Raw genomic sequence first — 24735 nt, 5'->3', positions numbered from 1 at the left:
GTTCTGTGCCCAGCACAGAGCCCAAAATGGGGCTCAGCATGGGACTTGATCTCACAACACTGAGATCATGACCCAAGCCGAAATCAAGAGTCAGGCGCCTAACCAACTGAGCCACCCAGGCACCCCTATATTGAGGTTTTTTAAAGACATGAATATTTTTTGGCAGTGGTGTGAATGTCACAAAGACATAATACCACAAATTAAGTGTAGCTGTGGTTGAGTGGTGGCCTGAAGTGATGCTGATCAGTTTCCCTTTCAAATGGTTTTAGCAGCCATTGATAATTGGCGCTTATATCCATGATGTCATAGAGGTTGAAAAATGGCAATTTTTTTTTACTCATGTAGTATCGCTTCTGCATTGATTAGCTGAAAGTCATCTATAGGAAACACAGTGAACATTCAGTATATTTTATTACAGTTTTTAAAATGATAACTCACAAAAAGAAGGGAAGATAAAATCCAGCCATTGAAACAATCTTAAATATAGTCAAGTCCAATTTTGCTACTGTGTAAATTTAGGTTCCTTGCCTTCTGATGGCCTCAGTTTCCTCATCTATAATTGGGAATACTACCATCTCCTTGCAGGAATGCCATGAAAATCAGATGAGGTGATATATTTAAAATACTTAGTAGAGTACCTAGTGGGTACTCCGTGTGGTGGGGGGGGGGTGTACATACACACACATACTGTATATATAGTTCATTCACCCAACAGTTGTTTATAGGAGACTTAACTGTGTGCAGACATGTGTGTCTGAGAATTTGGGAAAGACTTGTGAGCAACAGACAAAAACACTTTCCCTCTTGGGGCAGGGTTGGGGAGACAGATAAACAGTAAACATAACAAGTAAATTATATAGGATAAGTACTAAAGGAAAAGAGACAAAGTAGAGCTGTGCAAGTGGGTAGCTGTTGTAAAAGGCATGCAAGATGCAGTATTAGAATGGTCCAGGTAGGCCTCCTTCAAAAGATATGGTTTGAACAAAAACACAAAGGAGGTGAAAGAGTTATCCATGGTGTCTGGGAAAGCCCATTCCAGGCAGAGGGAACTGCTAGAGCAAAGGCCTATGGTCAGAGTGTGTCTAGCATGTTTAGAAAATAGCAAAATAGCAGAAATGATAGTAGAGAAGGTCAGAGAAGTAAGGAGGACAGATCATTTATGGCCCTGTTAAGGACATTTTAATGACTTTGGCTTTGACTCTAAATGAAATGGGAAACTTTTGCAGAAGAGTGACATAATCTGGCTTTCATTTAAGAAAATGTCCTGTGAAATGTAGCCAAGGAAATAAGATGAATTGATGAATGGAAAGAGCCGAAGATAAACATGTACTAAAGCAAATAAGGCAAAATGTTAAGTGTAGAATCTAAGGGGTGGCTGTATATATATGGGTGATCACTATTTAAGTTTTTCAACTTTTCCAGGTGTTTAATAATTTTTATAAGAAGAAATTTTAAGTGGGGCGCCTGGGAGGCTCAGTGAGTTAAAGCTTCTGCCTTAGGCTCAGATCATGATCCCAGAGTCCTGGGATTGAGCCCTGCATCCAGCTCTCTGCTCAGCGGGGACCCTGCTTCCCCACAACCCCCATGCCTGCCTCTCTGCCTATTTGTGATCTCTGTCAAATAAATAAAATCTTTAAAAAAAAGAAAGAAAGAAATTTTAAGCTATTAAGAAAAAATGTAAATCTAATCCTGGTAATAATATCATAATTTACCTGATATGTATTGTTTTATAGAATGAGTCTAACATGTCACTGAAGACTCTCCTTAGAAAATTCTACATGTAAAATCCCATTTTCTCACTAACCTTCATTACGGAGTAGATTGTAATTCTTTGGGAAGAATCTTATTAATAAAACCTAGAATAAAAGTAACTTAAGAATATGAAAACATTAAAATTTCATATATATGATATATGATTTAAAATAGAGTATATTTCTTATAATATATATTATATAATAAAGTAACTCAATATATAGACAATTAGAAATAAAAGCATCAAAATTTATTCTGGTTTATGTGTCTTAGAAATCTAAAGGTCTTGGGCCAAGAGAGGTAACAGTGGACATGATAAGAAGTAGTCTAATTCTGTGACTAAATTTTGAAAGAGCCAACAGGATTTTCTGATGAATTAGAGGTAGAATAAGAAAAAGAGAAATCTAGGATGACTCCAAGGTTTGTGGCTTGTGGTATGAGCAGCTTGCTGGAAAAATAGATTTACTCTAACAAAGCTTACGACTAGAATAAATGATTTGGTGAGGGGGATGGAGAATACACGTTTGGACAGTTTTGACAGTTTGAGATGTCAGTTAGACATCCAGAGGAGATGATGGGTAGACAGTTTGATAAACAAGGCTGGACTTAAGGAAACAAGATTAACTAGGGATATAAAGTTGGGAGTCACATGCATGTATATTGTTTAAAGTCTTGGGATTGGATCCAATTTCCCAAGAAAATGAGTGTGGAAAGACAAGAGAACCAAACCCTGAGGCATTTCAACATTAAATGATTGGAGAAGGGAAACAACAAAGAATTGAGAACAACCAGTGAGAGAAAAGAAAAGCCGACAGTTGGGTGTTCTAGAAGCTATTTGAAGAAAATGTCTCGAGGGCATTTTGACTGTGTGTCGAGTGTTACCAGTTATTAATTCTCCTCCCTACTCTCAAGTTGTTACCACTTGCTTTTGCTAAAATGTTAAATTAGAAGAGTTTTTAAATCATTCTGCCCAGATAATGACCACTTGTTTAAGAGTCTTTAAAGCTCATAAAGGTAAAATCCAAAGCCTACCAGCACTTTTTAAAAATTTAAGTTTTGAAGGCAGACTCCTTCTCATCTTTATTTTTATATTCCTAGCATTTACCCTTACAGCGAGCATATAAGTGCTAAAATAGGAGACCTGGGACCGTCTTAGTTCATTTATAGTTCATGCTAAGCACACTAAGACTACATAAGCCTCTTAAGATGGTTTGTCTTCTAGGACTAGCTGTGGGACAATACTGATACTGTGTTTTACAGACTGTCAGATGGGTTGTCCTTTCAGAAGATTCCATAATACCGCCCTGGAAGAAGAAAGTTAGGATCTGAAGAGCAAAGGAAGAAAGCAGAAGAACTCTGCAGCCCAGTAACAGCTCTGCTTTGTTGTTGCTATTTTGCCTTTCCCTGCTTTCAGTTGTACAGGGCTAGGGGAGTTTTAGTGTTTTAACTCAGAACATGAAACTGACTTTCTCAAGGTGTCCAAAGAATTTGAAACCTGGTAGGAATCTCCTGAAATCAAGGGTACTCTCCCCTTGTCTTAAGAAGGTTAAATTTAAATTATAAAATTCACCCAAACTTGTGATGAGTCCTTAACTGTGTGCAGGGTAAGACATGAATTTGCCCTATTTTAAATATAGCAAAAGAGTTATCTTCACAAGAGTTCTGAATTCCACCTCTTCATTGCTCCCTGGGCTCCATCCTTCCAGGCTTTGATCATCAGCCATGTGTTGTTTGAACAAAACCCTGAGGGTATTAAAGTACAAAGCATAGGAAGCTTCAAACTTAATAAAGGAGCCATAAATGTAAAAAATAATAATAATAATAAGTTAAATAAAAGAATTAAGATTGTGGGTAGATTTGGATTTTAACTAATCATTTTGCACATTTCTAGGAGTACTATTCTTTGTAAAGTATACAAAGATGGGTAGGTTGTCATCCTTTCCATGGGTGCCATGGTGGCCTAGAGTGAGACCGCCATCACCCCTCTCGTTTGGATTCAAAGGATGCTCCAGTAACATGTTTGAATAGACCCGAGACTATTTGGTCTTCACATTCTTCCTGGCCTGGCTGTCATTTAAAATCATTTAAAACGTTTATCCTTGGGGCTCTTGGGTGGCGCAGTTGGCTAAGCGTCTGCCTTTGGGCTCAGGTCGTGATCTCAGGGTCCTGGGATCGAGCCCTACATTGGGTTCCCTGCTCAGCTGGGAGCCTGCTTCTCCCTCACCCTCTGTTGCTCCCCCTGCTTGTGTTCTCTTGCTCATGCTGTCTCTCCCTTTCCAATAAATAAAATCTGTAAAAAATAAGTTAAAATGTTTATTATATTTGAGAAGATATTTGCCAATGACATATCCAATAAAGGGTTATTTTCCGATATATAAAGAACTTATGCAACTGAACTCCCCCCCAAAAAAATCAGTTAAAAATAGGCAGAAAACAGACATTTCTCCAAAGACATACAATAGTCAACAGACACATGAAAAGATTCTCAACATCTCTTGTCATCAAGGAAATGCAAATCAAAACTACAATGAGATGTCACCTCATACCTGTCAGAATGGCTAAAATCAACAATGCAAGAAACAACAAGTGTTGGCATGGATGTGGAGAGAAAAGAGCCCTGGTGCACTGTTGGTGGGAACACAAACCAGTATAGCCACTGTGGAAAACAGTATGGAGGTTCCTCAAAAAAAAATAAAACTGCCTTAGGATCCAGTAATCTCACTACTGGGTATTTACTCCCAAAATACAAGAACACTAATTCAAAGGGATATGTGCACCCCTATTTTCATTGCAGCATTATTTACAACAGTCAAATTGTGGAAGCAACCCAAGTGTCCACTGATAGATGAATAGATAAAGAATATGTGGTACGTAGATACCCAAAGAATATCAAAAGGAATGAAATCTTGCCATTTACAACAACTGTGGATGGATCTAGAGAGTATAATGCTAAGCAAAACAAATCAGTTGGAGAGAGACAAATGTCATATGATTTCACTCATCTGTAGAATTTAAGAAACAAAACAGACGAACAAAGGGAAAAACCAGATTCTTAACTATAGAAAACAAATACCAGAGAGAGGGTGATTGGGATCGGTGAAGGGGGATTAAGAGTGCATTTATTGGGATGAGCACTGAGTACTATATAGAATTGTTGAGTCACTATGTTGTACACCTGAAACTAATAGAACACTACATTAACTACACTGGAATTAAAAACTTAATTTTAAAAGTCTTTATCCTTATTTTTCTTTTATAATGCTGATTATAGAGACAATTTATTTCTGTTGACTTTGAATGGTGAATTCTTTAATTTTGGCCTTTTGTGTGTGTGTGTTTGAGGGCTGGAATTTTTACTTCTGTCATGCTGTCTAGAAGCTTTTTTCCCTAAGCTTTTTCCAGCTTTAAGAACAAAAGTTATTCTTTACACATACTGCCTACTTTGGGGGATTGGGGGCTGAATTCTCGGAATTCTCCTTAACTTAAAACCTCAAGATATGTTGTCACAGAATTGATGCAGAGTGACCTACATAAAATTATCGTCTCTCCTCAACCACTCAGCTCAGATCATGTCAAAGTTTTTCTTTATCAGATTTTGCGAGGTAAGCTTTTCTTTGTGAAGAAAACTGTAGTGTCACTGTATAAAGTGCAATGTTTTGCTTTTCATTTGAACTTTAATCTGACCTTCCAAGGCTTTTTTCTTTCCTAACAACTTTTTTCTTTTGACCAAGTTATATTTAATAATCTCTACACTTGACGTTAAATAAGAAGCTTTTAAGGGTGGCCAAATAATTCGTATTTCCATGGAGGGAAGAGAAAGGCCTAATTCATTACTCAGTTAAGTAGGTTAATGTAGGGAAGGTAAATAAGCAGGATGGTTTGTGGAACCCCGTGGTCTGCACAAAGTTCCCTCTAAACAGGAATCTGTGGTGATTCCTGTGAATCAGGTGAATATACAGGTGATTCCATTGAAAAATAACTGTGTTCCCTTCCCTACGGATGACGTTTATTCTTCAAGTTTTGTCAGTGTTGGTTGGAATACCTGAGTCCAACTCTAAAAAAACCAAAATGACTCTTAAAAGCCAAAGGATGGAGGAGGCTGAGAAACAGCCAGCTAGGTGATTGTTCAGACCAGCTCATTAGAGAGCTCCAACCTGAGGGAGAGGCAGTGTGAGCCGACATTCCTGGAGCTGCCTCTGGCCATCAGGTTTGTCCTTTGGAATTTTGCTGTTACAAATGGAGAATTGTTTAAAGCTGAAACAGCTTTCTTACCTAGGGAAATATTCTCCTTCAGCTCCCACACCAGAATTCATAGATTCAGGTATTCTTTATGGAGATTAAAAAGCATCTGCCAACAGAATGAAAACACACACAAAGTACTAAAACTAGGATGTTCACTCTCCATAGATTTGTTGCTATTCTATGGCAGAACGAAGATATTGGATATTGGATTTTTTTTTTTACCCTTGTAAAATACATATATATTATTTGCTGTGTTTTATTCAGAAGACTCAGCCTTGAAGCTGTGATCTTTTTCTAAAAGCAGTGCTAAAGTCAGTCTTTTAAGATGTGAAAAAATAGTTGAAAGTAATTAACTACCCCTCTTGAGTATCAGTGATGGGGAATACTACTGACAAACCTGGGCAGGTCACTGAATTTTGTCTGATCAGTGAAAATCTGCCCTGGGAAGGGCTCCCTGGTGGGTGATGAGGATTTGTGGGAGCTGGCTCAGAATCATAGGTTGAGCATACCAATAGCCAAGCTCCAGTAGCCTCCCACCCGTAGGAGCAATCCAAGAATATTGTTACGGTCAACTTTAATTCCAGCGCCTGAAAAGCTTATCTGTAGGTTGTGTAAACCTTTGATGACACTTTATTTTGCAAAATTACAGTTTTTTGAGGTAGGACTAAGTCAAGCTTTTAATAATGTTTATTATGTCATTATTTAAAGAACAACCTTAAATCCTGTATTCTCTGTTAATGTGGTTTTTCCCAGATCGTTGGTTGAGTGAAAAGAATTAAATATCTGCAATTAAATCCATTTGTTATTTCAGGTTTGAAATATCTCCATTCAGCTGGCATTTTACATCGAGACATTAAGCCAGGGAATCTCCTTGTGAACAGCAACTGTGTTCTAAAGGTAGCTTTTCAGTTTCTTTAAATATCTGAGAAAAATTCAAAATGTCAAGGCAGGTTTAAGAACAATGTATCTTTGTGAAAGAGTTAAAGTTATTTTCATCACTTTACCAAAAATTAAAGAACTGAGTTTTCTCTAGAAATATCACTAGTCATGGCCATAGTAACTGATTTGTCATCTTGACTCATGATTTCTTCATGATAGTTTGCATATGTTTTGGAAACACTGAAATTGGATTTACAGTGTGACCAGGAAGAAGATAGAGAAGGTAATTTCTTTTTAGATTGTTCTATTGCTAAAGAAAGTGTGTATCTAAAGAATTATTTCAAGACTAGTAAGTTATTTATATGAGAATGAAGTATAGCTTTTATAAAGACTGTGTTTTGGGGGGCACCTGGTTGGCTCAGTTGGTTAAGCGACTGCCTTCAGCTCAGGTCATGATCCTGGAGTCCCAGGATCGAGTCCCACATCGGGCCCCCTGCTCATTAGGGAGTCCGCTTCTCCCACTGACCTTTCTCCTCTCATGTTCTCTCTCTCTCTAATAAATAAAAATCTTAAGAAAAAAAAAAAGACTGTTTTTGCACAGCTAACATTTCTATGCCCTGTGTGACAGGTAGCAAAGTAGGGAAGTGAAAACACTGAAAAGTGAAAATACTGGGGGCGCTTGGGTGGCTCAGTTGGTTAGGCACCCGCCTTTAGCTCAAGTCATGCTCCAAAAGTCCTGGGATCAAGTCCAATATCAGGCTTCCTGCTTAGCAGAGAATCTGCTTCTCCTTCTGCCCCTCACCCTGTTCATGCTCTCTCTTTCTTGCTTGCTCTCTCAAATAAATAAAATCTTTATTGGAAAAAAAAAGTTAAAAATACTATGCCAGAAAAGGGTCAAATATATAGTAGCCAATTCTGCTACTCCTTCTAAAGGGGAATTGATTACAGGATTTAATTACAGTAGTAGCCCCAAAATTTCAAGCCATCGATTTCAATTTTACTTCCCCTAGTATCTCTACTTACCCTCCACCCGTTGTTCCTTGTTAGAGTGGCTCACAAATTGCAAAATCCACATTTTGCATTTCCCTGCCTCTAATAGATGTATTAGCAAAACTCCTAGTGAGAGGCCCACCATATTTTCTCCATCATAGAAATGAGAGATAAGGGCCTTCCTAGAGTTGTGTCCTCTCTGTGTAAGCAAATTTAAATTCTATTTTATGAGTGACTACGATATTACATGGTGCTTCAGTCTGCAGTAAATATTCTTCTTAACAGGGATGCCTGGGTGGCTCAGTTGGTTAAGCGGCTGCTTTCGGCTCAGGTCATGATCCCAGCGTCCTGGGATCGAGTCCCACATCGGGCTCCTTGCTTGGCAGGGAGCCTGCTTCTCCCTCTGCCTCTGCCTTCCACTCTGTCTGCCTGTGCTTGCTCTCACTTCTCTCTCTATGACAAATAAATAAAATAAAAAAATAAAAAATCTTAAATATTCTTCTTAACATTAAAAACTGATAGTATTTGAAAAAGAAAACTTTGTTTTTGTTTTTTGTTTTAATAAAAAAAATAAAGTTTATTTATATTTAAGTTTAAATAAATAAAGATTTGTTTATTTGGAAGAAGGTGCACAATGGGGAGGGGCAGAGAGAAAGGGAGAGAGAGTTCTAAGCGGACGCCATGCTGAGGACAGAGCACAGTGCAGGGCTTGATCTCACTGAGATCATGACCTAAACCGAATACAAGAATCAGATGCTTTAACTTACTGTGCCACCCAGACACCCCAGGAAAACTGGCTTTTAGATGTTGCCTGCTTTATAAGTTACCAAGATGTCATTGTTACTTAACTTGGTGACAGTTAAACTAAATATTAAAAACAAGTATATAAATGAATATCATTTTATATTTTAAAAGCTTTCTTTAAACTCTGGGCCAATTTTCTTTAAAAGCTGGTATGTTGGGACACCTGGGTGGCTCAGTAGGTTAAGCCTCTAACCTGAGCATGCCTCCAGCTCAGGTCATGATCTTAGCGTCCTGGGATTGAGTCCCATATCGGGCTCCTGGCTCAGCGTGAGCCTGCTTCCCTTTCTGCCTCTGCCTGCCACTGTGCCTGCTTGCACACGCACGCACACGCTTGCTTGCTCTCTCTCTCTCTCTCTCTGACAAATAAATACATAAATAAAAAATTTTTTTTTTAAACTGGTATGGGGGCACCTGGTTGGCTCAGTGGGTTAAAGCCTCTGCCTTCCGCTCAGGTCATGATCTCAGGGCCCTGGTATCCAGCCCTGTGTCAGGCTTCCTACTCAGCAGGGAGTCTGCTCCTCCCTCTCCCCTGCCCTCACTCATGCTCTCTCTTCTTTCTCTCAAATAAAATCTTAAAAAAAAAAAAAGCTATCTTTCATATCTTTCATATTTTCCCTGAGAACAACTAGTATTGTAGTTCAGTCTCTTTCCACAGAGAAATGGATTGTTCCCAGTGTCCACTAAAGTAAACATTCCTTCTATAGGTCATTGAGTTCATTTCCCCGATACCTTTCCACTTTTTAAAGAGAGTTGCGGGGCACCTGGGTGGCTCAGTGGGTTAAAGCCTCTGCCTTCCGCTCAGGTCATGATCCCAGAGTCCTGGGATCGAGCCCCACATCGGGCTCTCTGCTCAGCGGGGAGCCTGCTTCCCCCACTCTCTCTCTGCCTGCCTCTCTGCCTACCTGTGGTCTCTGTCAAATAAATAAATAAAATCTTAAAAAAATAAAGAGAGTTGCACCCAATCCCCATAACCCTAATTTAATTTTAAAAACAAATTTTTTTAAACCTTAGGAATTCTTTATTCTGTTCAGACCAAATCAGTTTTATGACGGCTTAAGCCAGTTTCTTCTTATTTTGGTTTCTGGTTGGAGAACTTCACAAAGCTGTTTTGCTTGGTGCCATTACCTGCTTCAGGTCCATTCTTCAGATAATCTCTTATGGTATTATAACTTCTAGCTACATGGACAAGTAACTAGAGGAATATGTCATTAATGAATAAATAACACAAAGATCAGGATAAACTGAAATTGTGCCCCACTCCTTTGACTTGTCTTAGCAGCCTACTTTTAAGACCCAAAATGGAGTTCCAAGCTACAGACACTGATTCTCTTCTCAAATGTACAAATTCATCAAAAATAACTATGATAAAACATTTCTTTTAAATTAGTATCCTTTCATATTCTGAATATATTTTGTTTCCTAATAAGCACAAGATGGATAATTTTGTCGGAAATCTCATTATCTTTTTGGTTATCTGATCATATAAGCTTCTTACTTTGGGTTTAGCTTGTCTTCCAGATAAATTGCCAAAAATGACTCCAGACAGACTGGTCTTATTAACAAAGGACTTGCTTTATAACAGAAAACATTTCCTGTCCGGTGGGTGGTTGCTTGTTTTTTCTTGTTTTGTTTTCTGTTTTTTTACTATAAATACAATAAAGATAGAGGAAAATGGATTTAAGTTCTTTGGTTTTGTTTTGTTTTAAAAGATATCCCAAAACATCATGGCCAAGGAAGAGAGTTTTTTAAAATATGTGTTATTTGAACACTAGCCTTTGGGAGAATTTGATAAACAACTTGGGGTTTTGGGGTTGGGTTGGATTGTTTTGTTTTTCCTTTTCGGTATGGTTTTCAAACATTTTTTAAAGCTGCCAGACTCTTTTTTTCAAATAAAATCTTATGCTGCAACCTCAACTTAGAAAACAGTGTTAGTTCATCACTTAAAATATTGACTCATGAAGTTGATCAGTGAGGATGCTGGAGTTTGGAAAGCCGTTACTCTCTTATCTTAACCTCTGTGCTCCCACATTTTTTTTGGTGGCCCAGGATTAAGAAAATCTTATTTTCTTAATATGAGAAATTCCTGAAAATAAGCCGAAGTTGCTGGTGGTGCTGCTGCTGCTGTCTGCCAGCAGCTCACCTTCCAACCTCAGCATCCTTTTCAATGAAACAGAAATAAGAAAAGATTTATTCCCAGGTCTGCCAATAAATTAACCAATCGTTCTTATTTACTATTGTGTTACCGGGCTCTAGCATACTATCCAAACCATAAGAGGCATTCAGTTAAATATTTATAGCACAAAGAAATGAGTGAAACTAGTAACACTGGTATTCTACAGTGTAGTACATTTTGACATATGTATTTAAGTGTGAATAGTATTTTAAATAGATAGGTACAGGGGAAGTTGAGGACTCAGTTTGAAACCCATAGATATAAAGAAATTTTACTATGTGTATTCCATAAAGACGGTGAACATAGCTCAGGAGGTCTTTAAGATAGGCCCCCCTTTTTTTTCCTATAATTCCTTGATAAGCCTTGAAAATACATAGTTTGGTTTCCACATTAAACCTAGAAATATGCATTGAGCTGTCTTTTTGCTTTGCTTATCGGTTAAGATGAGCGAGAAGAATTTTTTTTTTTAATTTTTTTTAATAATTTTTTTTTTTAAGATTTTATTTATTTATTTGACAGAGAGAAATCACAAGTAGATGGAGAGGCAGGGAGAGAGAGAGAGAGAGGGAAGCAGGCTCCCTGCCGAGCAGAGATCCCGATGCGGGACTCGATCCCAGGACCCTGAGATCATGACCTGAGCCAAAGGCAGCGGCTTAACCCACTGAGCCACCCAGGCACCCCGAGAAGAATTTTTTTTTAAGATTTTATTTATTTGATACAGGGAGAGTACAGGCAGGGGGAGTGGCAGGCAGAGGGAGAGAGAGAAGCAGGCTCCCTTGCAGAGCAGGGAGCCCAATGCAGGATTCTGTCCAGGACCCCAGGGTTGTGACCTGAGCCAAAGGCAATCGCTGAACCAACTGAGCCACCCAAGCACCTGAGAAGAATATTTTTAAGATACATCATTTTATGTAGAAATAAGGAAGTTTGAGACCTTTTTTCCTCCTTTACAAATAAGAGCAAATCATATATTGACACAAATATGCAATACCTGTATCATTGAAAACTTTTCAATGTTCAGAGATACATCAAGATTCTGATTTTTTGCTTATTGTGTTTTACTTTATATATCTGTAAATATATTTGTCTCTTAAATATTTTGATAATCTTTTCTATTTAGATTTGTGATTTTGGATTGGCCAGAGTGGAGGAATTAGATGAATCCCGTCATATGACTCAGGAAGTTGTTACTCAGTATTATCGGGCTCCGGAAATCCTGATGGGCAGTCGTCATTACAGCAATGCTATTGACATCTGGTCTGTCGGATGTATCTTTGCAGAACTACTAGGACGAAGAATACTGTTTCAGGCACAAAGTCCCATTCAGCAGGTATGATTTTACTTTAGGCTCTAGTAGCTTTCAATTCTATTACAGATTTAAAGGAAAAACTGTCTTGCACACGTGTCTTGGGCTTATTCGTTGTACTGTCTAAATTGCTTTTGGCAAATTGAGGTTCACTTAAAATTCAGAAAAGTTAGGAAGTTGAAGATGACAGATTCATTCTGTAACTTACGAACCTATTAGAAGGAGTGTTGACTTTATTACATGCACTGATGCATAGCTCCTGACTGCTGTAACAATTTGCACAGGTGTAATCTTCCGTAGTTAGAGGGCCTCTGTTCTTTCTGACTGAATGGGTCAGACCTGAAAATGTATTTGATGGCTTCATGTACTTACACTTTGTGCTTAGAATATAAATTGTGAATGTTGATTTCCTTAAATCTGAACATTTAAGAACATTTCTAACCTTTATTTTGGAGCTAACATATTTAAATATGGCAGAGAACATTAGAAGCTTATTAAAACATAGCTTTAGGAAACCATTTGTGATACTTTATCTGACCTAAGAGTGAATTCGTCACCCTCCATGTTTTCTTGGGATAATTCCTAAGTACTTTTTTATCCATAAATCTTAACAATAGTGTTTGCATGAGAATAATGTAACAATGATGTGCTTAGTCTTCAGAATCAAATTGGTGGGTTCAAATCCTAGCTCTGACACTTACTATCTATTAATTCTTGGGCAGATTAAACCATTCTGAGGATTTTGTGCACGTTAAAAGTAATAAGTTGAAAATGAGGCCTGGCACATAGTGAGCTCTCAACAAGTGTTAGCGGCGGTGAAAGTGATGCCAGGATGCTTGGGATGCAATGGTAAATAAGACAAAGTTAGTTCTCGCCTTTGTGCGACTTTCACATGCGACAGAAAATAAATAAGTACACAAATAAATATAAAGCTAAGTAATAATAAATTCTGTGAAGAAAAATTGAACCAGGTTAGGGATAGGAAATGATGCTAGGGCAAAGCAGTGCTAAAGGATTCTCTGAAAGGATGACATTCGAAGAGTGGCTCGAGTGAAATGAGGGAGCGAGATACTGGGTAAGTTCCAGGAAAAGGACAACCAATATAATTCAGCTCCTGAGGCAGGAACAAATGTGGCCTGTTGGAGGGATGGCATGATCCAGGGAGAAATTGTAGGAGACCAGTTCAGAGAGACAGAGAGAGCCTGACCATGGTGACTGGATAAGGACTTTGAATTTTATTCTGTCCAAAGTGTAATGGAAAGCTGTATGAAGGTTTTGAGCAAGGAAGTGTTATGACTTGATTGATCACATTTTTAAAAATCACCCTGACTACTGTGTATCTTTGTAAATAATACCTGCACTTGACCCAAAATGGAGTAATTTCTTTTATGCTCTTCTAGAAAAGAACTAATACATTAGAAACTGTATCTGCTATGATCAGCATTTGAAATTATTTCTCTGCTATACATTCAGTCTATTTTTATCAAGTTTACATCTTAAAAATTGATCCTGGTGATAAAAAATTATCATATATACTAATAATGTTGGGTACTATTGACAGTACCCACTTTACTATTCAGTTTTTTTAGAAAGTAGATTTTAATGGACTACCTGTAATACCCATCATGTCTGGACATGAGACATGTCTACCATATAGAAAAGCTTAAATAGGGGTGCCTGGTTAGCTCAGTGGTTTGAGCCTCTGCCTTCAGCTCGGGTCATGATCTCAGGGTCCTGGGATCAAGCCCCGCATCGGGCTCTCTACTCAGCAGGGAGCCTGCTTCCCCCCCTCTCTCTCTGTCTGCCTCTCTGCCTACTTGGGATCTCTGTCTGTCAAATAAGTACAGTCTTTAAAGAAAAAAAAAAAAAAAAGGAAAAAGAAAAGCTTAAATAAAAGTTAAGGGTTTGGGGCACCTGGATGGCTCAGTGGGTTAAGCCTCTGCCTTCAGCCCAGCTCATGATCTCAGGGTCCTGGGATCAAGCCCTGCATCAGGCTCTCTGCTCAGCAGAGAGCCTGCTTCCCCCTCTCTCTCTGTCTGCCTCTCTGCCTACTTGTGATCTCTCTCTGTCAAATACATAAATAAAAATCTTAAAAAAAAAAAAAAAGTTAAGGGGCTGTTCGGGACACCTGGGTGGCTCAGTCAGTTGAGCATCCGACTTGACTTCAGCTCAGGTTATGATCTCGGGGTTGTGGGATCAGCGCGCATGCGCACACAGCACACAAATGTTTCTTCTCTCTCACATAAATCTTTTTTTTTTTTTTAAGATTGATTTATTTATTTGACAGAGAGAGAGAGACAGCAAGAAAGGGAACACAAGCTGGGGGAGTGGGAGATGGAGAAGCAGGCTTTCTCTGAGCAGAGAGCCTGTTGCGGGGCTCTATCCCAGAACCCCGGGACCACAACCCGAGCCGAAGGCAGATGTTTAACAACTGAGCCACCCAGGCATCCCTCAAATAAATAAATCTTTAAAAAATGGGGGAGTTGTTCAATTCCTGTATATTGAACAAGGATCTTGGATTGCTGCTTGGAAAAATACATATATATATTCTTATACATATGAAGCAACTGGCGTAGGTAGGATTCAGCTATCTTATTTCCCAGAGAAATGCATAGGGTCTTGAGTTTGCCAGTCTGATGTAGCCACTGACAGAGAACTCGCATCTTTCTATCATCAGTATATTTTAGGATGAGAAATCAAGACGTAAAGTGGGAAAAGAATCTAACTTCTAAATGGAAGTAGTTACTTTTGGTAACATTTTCTCTGTATCTCTAAGAAATAAAAACCCTAGCAGACTTCATGAAAATGTTTCTCATCCATGGATCTTACCCATTTTAGACAACTTTCTGAATGTTCCCATTGGTTTTCATGAGCCAGTCATTCTCTTCTGCCTTTGTGGTAGTTGTTGTTAGAGGTCTAAAAGTATAACCAACACACTTTTCCCAAAAAGCTTTGTATAGAAATCTTCTGCGGAATACAGCTGCTTGATCATCTCCGTTATCCTGGAGGGCAGTGATCCTTGTCTAAACTTAATAGGTGTTTTGTTTTTGTTTTTGTTTTTTAAGATTTTATTTATTTATTTGACAGAGATTGAGTGCATGAGCAGGGAGGAGGAGCAAGGGGAGAGGGAGAAGAAGCTCCCCACTGAGCAGGGAGCCTGATGTGGGACTCAATCCCAGGATCCTAGGATCATGACCTGAGCCGAAGGCAACTGCTTAACCAACTGAGCCACCCAGGCACCCTAAACTTCATAGTTTTGATAAGTGCAGAAAATAGGGCTTTATATCAGGCAATCCCAGTACAAGGAAAAGAAGTATTCTGTAGGTAAAAATTTTCCCTCCTGGAGGAATCTGAATGACATGTTATTGCTAATTAGGTTATGAAGTTAGAATAGTTTTCACACCACAGAAAATTGTGAAGGTGGTTTCCTATCTACCAAAACTTGAGAAGACCATTTTCTGTCATGCTCAGCTCACTAAGGTGGTCTTGTGCAGTGTTACAGTTTTTTCTAAGAATGACCATTTTCTGCCAGTGTAAGAGACTTCTAGAATAACTAGAATGTAAATGATGTGTATAGGCCCAATAGCTTAGCTTTCATTTCAGATGTAAAAGTTCTGAGTATTTACTGAGTCACAGCTGCCTGATTTATGGATTAATTCCTTGATGAGCCTGAATCCATTCGAAGCATCAGAATCCATTCATTAACTGTTTGAAAAGAAGAGTCATTAGCCATGTGCAAAAGAGCAGTTCACCCCGCAAGGATCATAGATACTGTCTTATCAAGACCCAGGGCAGGTACATGCAGATTCTTATTACTATAACCTTAGAATGCCCTGCTTGCCAAAACGCATTTAATTTCTGTCCTATGGGTTCCTAATAAAAACATTTTTTCTGGCTTTTTTAATGTCCAGAAAGTGAAAGTAGGGGCTCCTATTAGTTAATCTAGAACTTACCTTAAAGGCTTGTTTTCATTTCATTGTTTACATTTGGTCCTTGTCTTTAAGGGCAGTGATTTAAGAGTAATGGAAAGTTGTTTCCATGAGCTCTTACTATCTGTCTGTATTTCATGTTTCCTTGCAGCTGGATTTGATCACGGATCTTTTGGGCACACCATCGCTGGAAGCAATGAGGACGGCTTGTGAAGGCGCTAAGGCGCATATACTCAGGGGCCCTCATAAACAGGTAAATGAGAGGGCGGGGCCTATAGTTGGTAACCACCTGGGCAGGACTTCTCTTCCAATAGAATAATGACTTGAGACTTTTTAAACAAAAACATGACTTACAGGTTTTATTTAGTTTTTTAGGTCACAGTCATAAATAAGAAATTGTTAAATATTTGTTAAACCAAATAAAATATCATCATTCCCAATGCTGTGGGAGAGAGTAAATACTTCTGTAGCACTGTTGCTAAGAAATGACTCCTGGCATTTTGTCTCCTGGTCTTTGATTTGTCTGGGAAAAGTTACTGGGGTGGAGCTTTCACTTCAGTGCCATGTATATCAAGATGTCTTTTCTGAATACTGAGCCAAAATACCTGGTTTCTCTTATTCCAGCCAGGAGTATGAGGCTGATTCTATTGCACTCTTAACCACTCACACAGAACCATGTTTGAATGCTTTTAGAAAGGAAGTATGAAGAAGAGATTGCCAGATTTGCACTGATCAGTATTGCTTGTAACCAGTCACTGCTGAGAAAGACAAGAAGATGGCTTTTATCTCCACATAAGCAGCATTTTTTAGGAGAACTTTTCCTAATCTACTTTGGACAGAACAGCTTACTGATGTGAAGAGTGAGCAAGGGAAATAGTTTTCCTAGGAACAGCAAACTGAAACAGAAAGAAGGCTTGAACAGAAAGACTCGGCATCTAATTTCCATGGGCTCTGCCTTGGTTTCTTTTAAATTAGTCATTTATAGGGGCACCTGGGTGGCTCAGTGGGTTAAAGCCTCTACCTTTGGCTGGGGTCGTGATCCCAGGGTCCTGGGATCGAGCCCCACATCAGGCTGTCGGCTCAGCCGAGAGCCTGCTTCCTCCTCTCTCTCTGCCTGACTCTCTGCCTACTTGTGATCTATGTCAAATAAATAAATAAAATCTTTAAAAATAAATTAGTCATTTTTATGCTCTGATTGATCATTACATCTGATTAATCTGAATGACCAAATGACAGACAAGAGTTTGATACTCCTCTCAAATTAGCAGCCAGATTGGGCGCCTGGTTGGCTCAGTGGGTTAAGCCGCTGCCTTCGGCTCAGGTCATGATCTCAGGGTCCTGGGATCGAGTCCAGCATCGGGCTCTCTGCTCAGCAGGGAGCCTGCTTCCCTCTCTCTCTCTCTCTGCCTGCCTCTCCATCTACTTGTGATTTCTCTCTGTCAAATAAATAAATAAAATCTTTAAAAATAAAAATAAAAAATAAAAAAATAAAAAAAAATTAGCAGCCAGATATTTAGGCAGGGCCTTGTGCCTTGCCCCTGCAGTTTCTCTCTCTAATTCCAGTGTGACTCCAAAGCTCCCATTTTCACATCATAGGGAGGGGGCAATGGGTTAAGTGTGTTCTCTTCTAAAACCAGTCTGAACTAGAAAAACAGAGATGTGGATGCTGGTATTTTAAATAACCCCCTGTTGGTTATATCTTTCTTTTGTATTTAGTTTATAAACTGTGAAATAATTTGAGCCCTAATTCTCTTAGAAGAGCACACAGTAAGTCTTATCCTAGAGGAAGGTTCTGTATTAATGGAAGGAACTCAAAAGATCTATTATGTTCTATTTATTGGCCATTATCAGGAATATTAAAGTAATACTTCATGGTAAATGTGTCCTTGGAACTAGCAAAATAATTTTCCTCTTTCCCTGACCTTAGGTCAGTAAATCTTTCCTGGCTAAATGTAGCCAGTAATGAAATGTGATTAAGATCACATACCCTGGTGCCACCCTTCCATCTCTAGAGGAATTTTAACTATTGCTAATGGTTGCCAGCTAATTAATCCTTTGTGTCAGAGCTGCTGAAGTGCAGCTGAGAGAGCAAGGCTTCCTAAGGAGTTTCTTCCCTGCCTTCCTCCCTCCCTGCCAAAATGGTAACATACTGCACCGAAGTTATCTGTGCTCTCCTTTGAGCATTCCTGGCAAGTGAGTCCTTTTCCTTCTAGAAATTTTTTAAAAATCTGTTTGTTGTAAAAACCTTAAATTTTCAATTAATTAAAAAATAGTTAAGTATCATATTACTGTCTAAAACAAAGGAGGGAAGAAAGGAAAATTTAAAGTCCTATGTTTATTTAACTAGTTAAGTAGGTTAAGATGTTAAGCAGAATTTTTTCCTTCACATTTTTACATGAACCGGCCTCTTAACAAGAATGCCTCTTAGAATTTATTTTGTTTATCATTAAGTTTTGTGTGATGGTCTTAAGAGAGCACCACAGCTACCACTAAATATAAATCAGCTACTAGAATATTTTGGTTTTGAAGAGAAGACTGGTAGGGTGGAAACAAATTAGGTGACCATTTTTCCTCAAAGGCTAGATACACTTTGCACAAAACTTTAAAGTCTTTTTTTTTTTTTTAAGATTTTATTTATTAATTAGAAAGAGAGCACAAGCAGGGAGGAAGGGCAGAAGGAGAGGGAGAAACTGACTGAGCAGGGATCCAGATATGGGGCTTGATCCCAGGATCATGACCTAAGCCAAAGGCAGATGCTTAACCATCTGAGCCACACAAGTACCCCAAAACTTTTAAGTCTTATCTTTAGATGCTTTTAACCAGGGCTAGAAATGGTCTCCTGAGTCAACTGTTCATGGTCTTTGAGCAGTAACCCAGGTAGACTAGTATAGAGTAAGTTATGCCTACCATATGTAATTAAAGGTAAATGAACTTAACATATTACTTAGTTCCAGTTTTTCCCCAGTTTAGAACTTTAGGTTTTCATCTACATTTGCTAGTTGATCTGTATACCATTAGTGCTCTCAAGAAAGGTTAGCAGACCCTTGAAGCTCTTTACTTAGACCATCATTCAGACTCTACTTTTCCCATTTCCACTCTCTATTCCTTCCCTTACCCCATGATGCTTATCTTTTATGCCTCTTGTTGGCCTGTTAGCGGCTGTTTGAAGGTATCTCCATTCATGTTCTACCTGTTTAGAGCTGAGATCGGAAGACACATATATACCCATGCCCAAGTATATTGGTATGTAGCCACTTGGTTTTGTTTTGTTTTGTTTTTTTTTAACTTTAAAAGATGAATTTGGTCCCAAATCCAGTATGGACACCATAGCTTGTGTAGTTCTGTACATGATGACTGTTCTGCAAAGAGCATAGTTCTTAGCTCAGTGCCCCACACCAGATATATGCTCGTTTATTTCTTTGGTCTGTAGTGATGAAGAGTGCAGGCTGCGGTGGCAGTGTCAGGCTTAGCGCAGTGCACAGCATGTTGACGGTGTCCCGGGAGTTGTATGCTACAGTTTTCAGACAGACTGAATGTGAATCCTGCCTCAACTGGTAACTCATTTTGTGATCTTGGGTAAATTATTTAACCTCTGTGTGCCTAAGTTCATTCTTCTATAAAAAAGGAATAAAAATGGTTCCTACCTCATTAAATTGTTATGATGATAAAGCGATAGTGCATGCCAGGAAGCATAGAATAGTGTCTGGCATTCTAAACATTTAATAAATATTAATAAATATTACCGGTTAAAGTTACCACCCTAACATGGTATAGCTGTAGCTTGTGATTTTTTTTTTTTTAATATATACAACATTATGATCAAATGGAGTTTGTTCCAGGGATCCAAAGACGATTCACCTACAGAAAATCTAATAATGTATTTTGACATTTTAAATGAGAAAAATCATGATTATCTCAATTGATGCAGAAAAGGCATTAGATAAGGTTCAGTCCTTTTTATGTGCTACCATGATGAAAGTTCTTTACAAAAACCTATAGATAAATTTATAGATAACTATATGAACAAGGCAGAATAAGCTGTATTAACACATTACTAATTAAATGAGATAAAAATGCATGCACAGAGAAAAAGCCTCTAACTTTTAGAAAGGACTCAGAATTCTTTTTTTATTTAATATTTTATTTCTTTATTTGCCAGGCAGAGATCACAAGTAGGCAGAGAGGGGTGGGGGAAGAGAGAGGCGGGGGGTTGGGGGAAGCAGGCTCCCTGCTGAGCAGAGAGCCCGATGCGGGGTTCCATCCCAGGACCCCGAGATCATGACCAAAGCTGAAGGCAGAGGCTTTAACCCGCTGAGCCACCCAGGCACCCAGGACTCAGAATTCTTAATGAAACTGCTTAAGCTATTGGAGGTCTTCCCAGGGCAAGATATACCTTACTGTACTTATACTAAATTACTGGATATAGGAGTTAGATAAACTATATATAAACTCATGAGGAATACTTCTAAAATTTCAATACAAGTTTTTGAGTTTGGACTATAAAAAGAAAAACTTTTTTCAAGTAGTTCCCACTTAAGTAGGTACTTAAAGTTAGATGGAAATAGCCATCTTTACTATTAATTATTTCTAACAATATTTAGAAGTGTGCTATATACTAGTCACTGTCCCAACCACTATATTAGTTCATTAAATCCTCACAGCCCTATAATATACCATTTGTTCCTTTTTACAAACAGGAGATGAAGGATTACTGAGGTCAAATAATAAGCTTAAGGTCATAAGCCAGATCTCAAATGTAGGTTTTTCTACTTCTAAAACTTACGTTCTTAGCCAGTATACACTGCCTGACACATATACTTTCACAGCAGATTTTTTTTTTATTAATTTCACTTATACATATGCAAGTAATGTGAGTATATGTAAAATAAAAATTTTACAGTTAGTCATCCATAGCTACCCCCATACTGTCCCAGTCACCTCTAGATTAATGTGAGAATATCTTCCCAGACATATTTTATTTATTTATATATATTTATATAAACAAAAATATGTTCTATTGTTTGTTGGGACTTCTTAAAAAATACAACCATACATATACAAAAGGAGAATCTAATTGGCTATTTTCTTAGAGTACAGATTACTGTCTCAAATTAATTTTCTTGTGTGGTTGATTAATATACATATTCCCATGGGTGCCTGGGTGGCTCAGTGGGTTAACCCTCTGCCTTTGGCTCAGGTCGTGATCTCAGGGTTCTGGGATTGAGTCCCACATTGGGTTCTCTGCTCGGCGGGGAGCCTGCTTCCCCTTCTCTCTCTGCCCCTTTGCCTACTTGTGATGTCTGTCTGTCAAATAAATAAATTAAAATTTTATTTTTTAAAAAATATATATATGTATATACACACACACACACATAACTCCCATACAGTTTATCAGTCAGGACTCTTTTCGGTGAAACTCAATTAAAACTGGCTTAAGCAAAATAGGGAACTTACTGGTTCATAGCACTTTTCATATGAAGTTGTTGATCTAAAGCTGATTCAGTCTTTGCTGGATTTAAGTAGTCAAGTGATGTTCCGAGCCAGGAATCTGATTCTTCTCTATTTTGTTTTCCTGTGTGTTGGCTTCATTTTCAGACAAACTTTCTTTTCCCTTGTGTGTTTATAAAAATGCAACCAGTGGTCCAGACCTATGTTCTACTAGCATATCAATCCTTCAGGAAAGAACTTTCTCAAACAGATCTAGAAAAATATTTGGAAGGTCTCTGATTCAGTTATGAATATGTTTGGTTATGAGCAATAGAAAATCTTGCTTACTATGGTTTAAAGACATAGGGGTTCATTTTTTCCTCATATCAAGAAGCCCAGAGGTTTGCAGTCTGGAGCTGGTATAGCAGCTCATTTTACGTCATCAAGGACCCAGGGTTTTTTTTCTTTCTTTCTGCTCTGCCATCTGTAGAATATTGATTTCATACCCTCTAGCTTATCTCCTCCTGACCACAAAATGACTGTAGCTTGAAATCATATTCACATTCAAAGCAAGAAAGTGGAGGAAAGAGGGAGCACTGGTTGGTATCTGTCCCTTATGTTAGGAAAGGATATTTTCCCAGAAGCCTGCCTAGCAAGGTTCTTCTTCTATGTCATTGTCTAGAACTGTGTAATATGTAACCTCCCAGATGTTAAACAAGCTTAAAAAAAAAAAAAAATGAGTGTTTCCTATCTTCTGTAATAAAGGTAGGTAAAGGAGAAGAGGACTGGGGTGGGTATGTGTGTGTTGGATTAGCCAGTCCCTTGGCTGTCTTCTGTTTTAGAACCTGTATCTTTCCCAGAGTCAGTCAGAGGTGTTCAGGGGAATATTTCATTTGATTGGCCAGGCCTGGGTCACATGCCCATCCTTGGAATTGAGAGATTGAAATCTGATTTATGAGTGAAGAAGGAGTGATATTCTGTATTTTTTTTTTATGGTTTCTTTTCTACAGCTCAGAATCTTTGGATGAATGCAATCTTAGTTGTCATGACCCAAGTATCTTTTAAAGTAGATACTTGGGAGGGGCGCCCGGGTGGCTCAGTGTTTGGGCGTCTGCCTTCTGCTCAGGCATGATCCCAGGGTCCTGGGATTGAACCCTGCATCTGGCTCCCTGCTCAGCAGGAAGCCTGCTGCTCCCTCTCCCACTCCCCCTGCTTGTGTATCCTCTCTCACTGTGTCTCTCTCTGCCAAATAAATAAATAAAATCTTTAAAAATAAAACAAAAAAATAAAGTAGATACATGGGGCACCTGGGTGGCTCAGTCAGTGAAGCCGCCAGCTCCTGATTTCAGCTCAGGTCATGATCTCAGGATCTTCTCAGGATCGTGGGATCAAGCCCCGCATTGGGCTCTGCGCTCATCACAGATTCTGTGTGAGATTCTCTCCCTCCCCCTCTCCTTTTCTCACTTGTTCTAAAATAATGAAATATTTAAAAGAAGAAAAGAAAGTAGATACTTTTTGAGGCACTGACTTACTGGTAGGATTGAAAAGTCTATTACCAGCCCTTAGTCCTTCTGTTCATCTCTTATAAGGTTTAGATTTTCCTTTTTCTTCAGATTGCTCCAACTAATTGTGACAGAAATACATGTAATATTTTCATTAAAGTGAAAATGGTTCTGTCTCCTGACAGGAACCGTATCTTACATTTAATAGATTATGTTAGAGAGTTCATTCAATTCAAACTAATTATTTTTCAGGTCGGGATTTCTTTTATATAATCCCTGCGTGCTCACCATATAGTGCACTGCGCATTGTGCATACTTAATTAACGTTGCTGACTGATGATCACAGCTTTTTTTCCACTGGCTAAAAACTTACAGGACAGGACTCAAATGGCCAAGCCAGCCTAGCCAACTCTATTGTGGTGACCAGCACTCTGCCCTTGGCTTATGATGACTGTGACATATCATTTAGGGCCCCTCACCCAGGTCCAGAAGCTCATCCTTGCTTCATTTCACTGACAGTTAATCATAGTCATTAATGGAGGACTCTTTATAAACCTTCCCATCCTCATGAGCCAGCACTGGCGCCCACTCACTCCTACATTGCTACGTGGCTTATAAACTTGCAAAACGAACAGAAAATGGCCTGGCATGTCTTAGAAGGGAAAAAGTAATGTCTGTGAATGCTGAGGGAATTGACAAAAACTTTTTCCCAAATGAAGTATTTAGGGCATATTTCTAAGCGTTCTGTTTTTTCATTCAAATGGATTCTGTTGTGCTTGATTGAGAAATATGAACTTCTTATCTAGTTCTGATACATTGTGCCCAGCTGGTTTCAACCATAATGGCTGATGAATTAGAGGGGAAGAAAATAGAATTAGATATTTGGCATCTCTAGTACAGCATCTTTCCCATGGAGCCAGTGCTAGGAACTAAATTATTAGTGGTTATCCTTCTGGAGAGGTATTGGCATAACAGAACTGACTTCTTTTTCTCTGTGTCCCTTCTGAACGTGCAACACAGAAAAGGAGAAAACATAAGATGATGGTTCCAGGCTGTGGTGAAACTTAGCCTTACTTTTAGTGTGTTTGTTAGGGTGTAATTCTATAAAGAAAGATAAGATGGGAGAGGGTGTAAAATTTCAGGTTACCTTAACATCCACTCATTTGATTTTTACAAGCTCCTCATGTATCCAGTTGTCCTCATGTCTTAACAAATTTTGCCTTCTAATTTGTCCTCTATTCTCCCTCCTCTAGAACTGTTTGTTCATATGTTTTCCTTGCCCATGCAACACCCAATATTCATCTTTGTTACTCCAACATCTAACCCAGGCCCTGGCATTTTGTGGATGGTAAATGATTACCAATGCTTTGGGTCAGTAGGCTGATCTGTGCCAGTACAATCTAATAGAAGAGAAGGCTGAGGTTCTAGCAACTTACTTGGCCGTAGTGATGGCAAAGTTAGAATTGGAACCCACCTGTTCTAGTATTCATCTCAGTGTTCCTGACCCTGACCCTGACCTTAAGCTATAACACCATCCATAGATGTTATAGATGTTATAACATCTATAACACTAGATTCACTTAGAAAGTGGAAAGGAGGGGCTCCTGGCTGGCTCAGTTGATGGAATATGAGACACTTGACTTCAGGTTTATGGGTTTGAGCCCCGTGTTGGGTGTAGAGATCACTAAAAAAATTAAATCTTAAAAATTATTTTTTAAAAATAATTTTTTTTTA

General features: G+C 38.7%; 1 protein-coding gene across 1 annotated transcript in view; it reads left to right on the top strand.

Moving 5' to 3' along the window:
* Positions 1 to 24735, top strand: part of NLK (nemo like kinase) — a 169199-nt gene that overhangs the window by 131979 nt on the left and 12485 nt on the right. The window contains exons 4-7 of the mRNA XM_032319919.1: positions 5248 to 5354; positions 6806 to 6891; positions 11958 to 12167; positions 16224 to 16325. Coding sequence (XP_032175810.1) covers positions 5248 to 5354; positions 6806 to 6891; positions 11958 to 12167; positions 16224 to 16325 — 505 coding nt within the window. The remainder of the gene's footprint in view (positions 1 to 5247; positions 5355 to 6805; positions 6892 to 11957; positions 12168 to 16223; positions 16326 to 24735) is intronic.

Source organism: Mustela erminea, chromosome 18 (genome assembly GCF_009829155.1).
Source record: "Mustela erminea isolate mMusErm1 chromosome 18, mMusErm1.Pri, whole genome shotgun sequence".
NCBI lineage: Eukaryota > Metazoa > Chordata > Mammalia > Carnivora > Mustelidae > Mustela > Mustela erminea.
The sequence above is the reverse complement of the archived record's forward strand: the minus strand, read 5'-3'. Positions and strand labels throughout refer to the sequence as shown.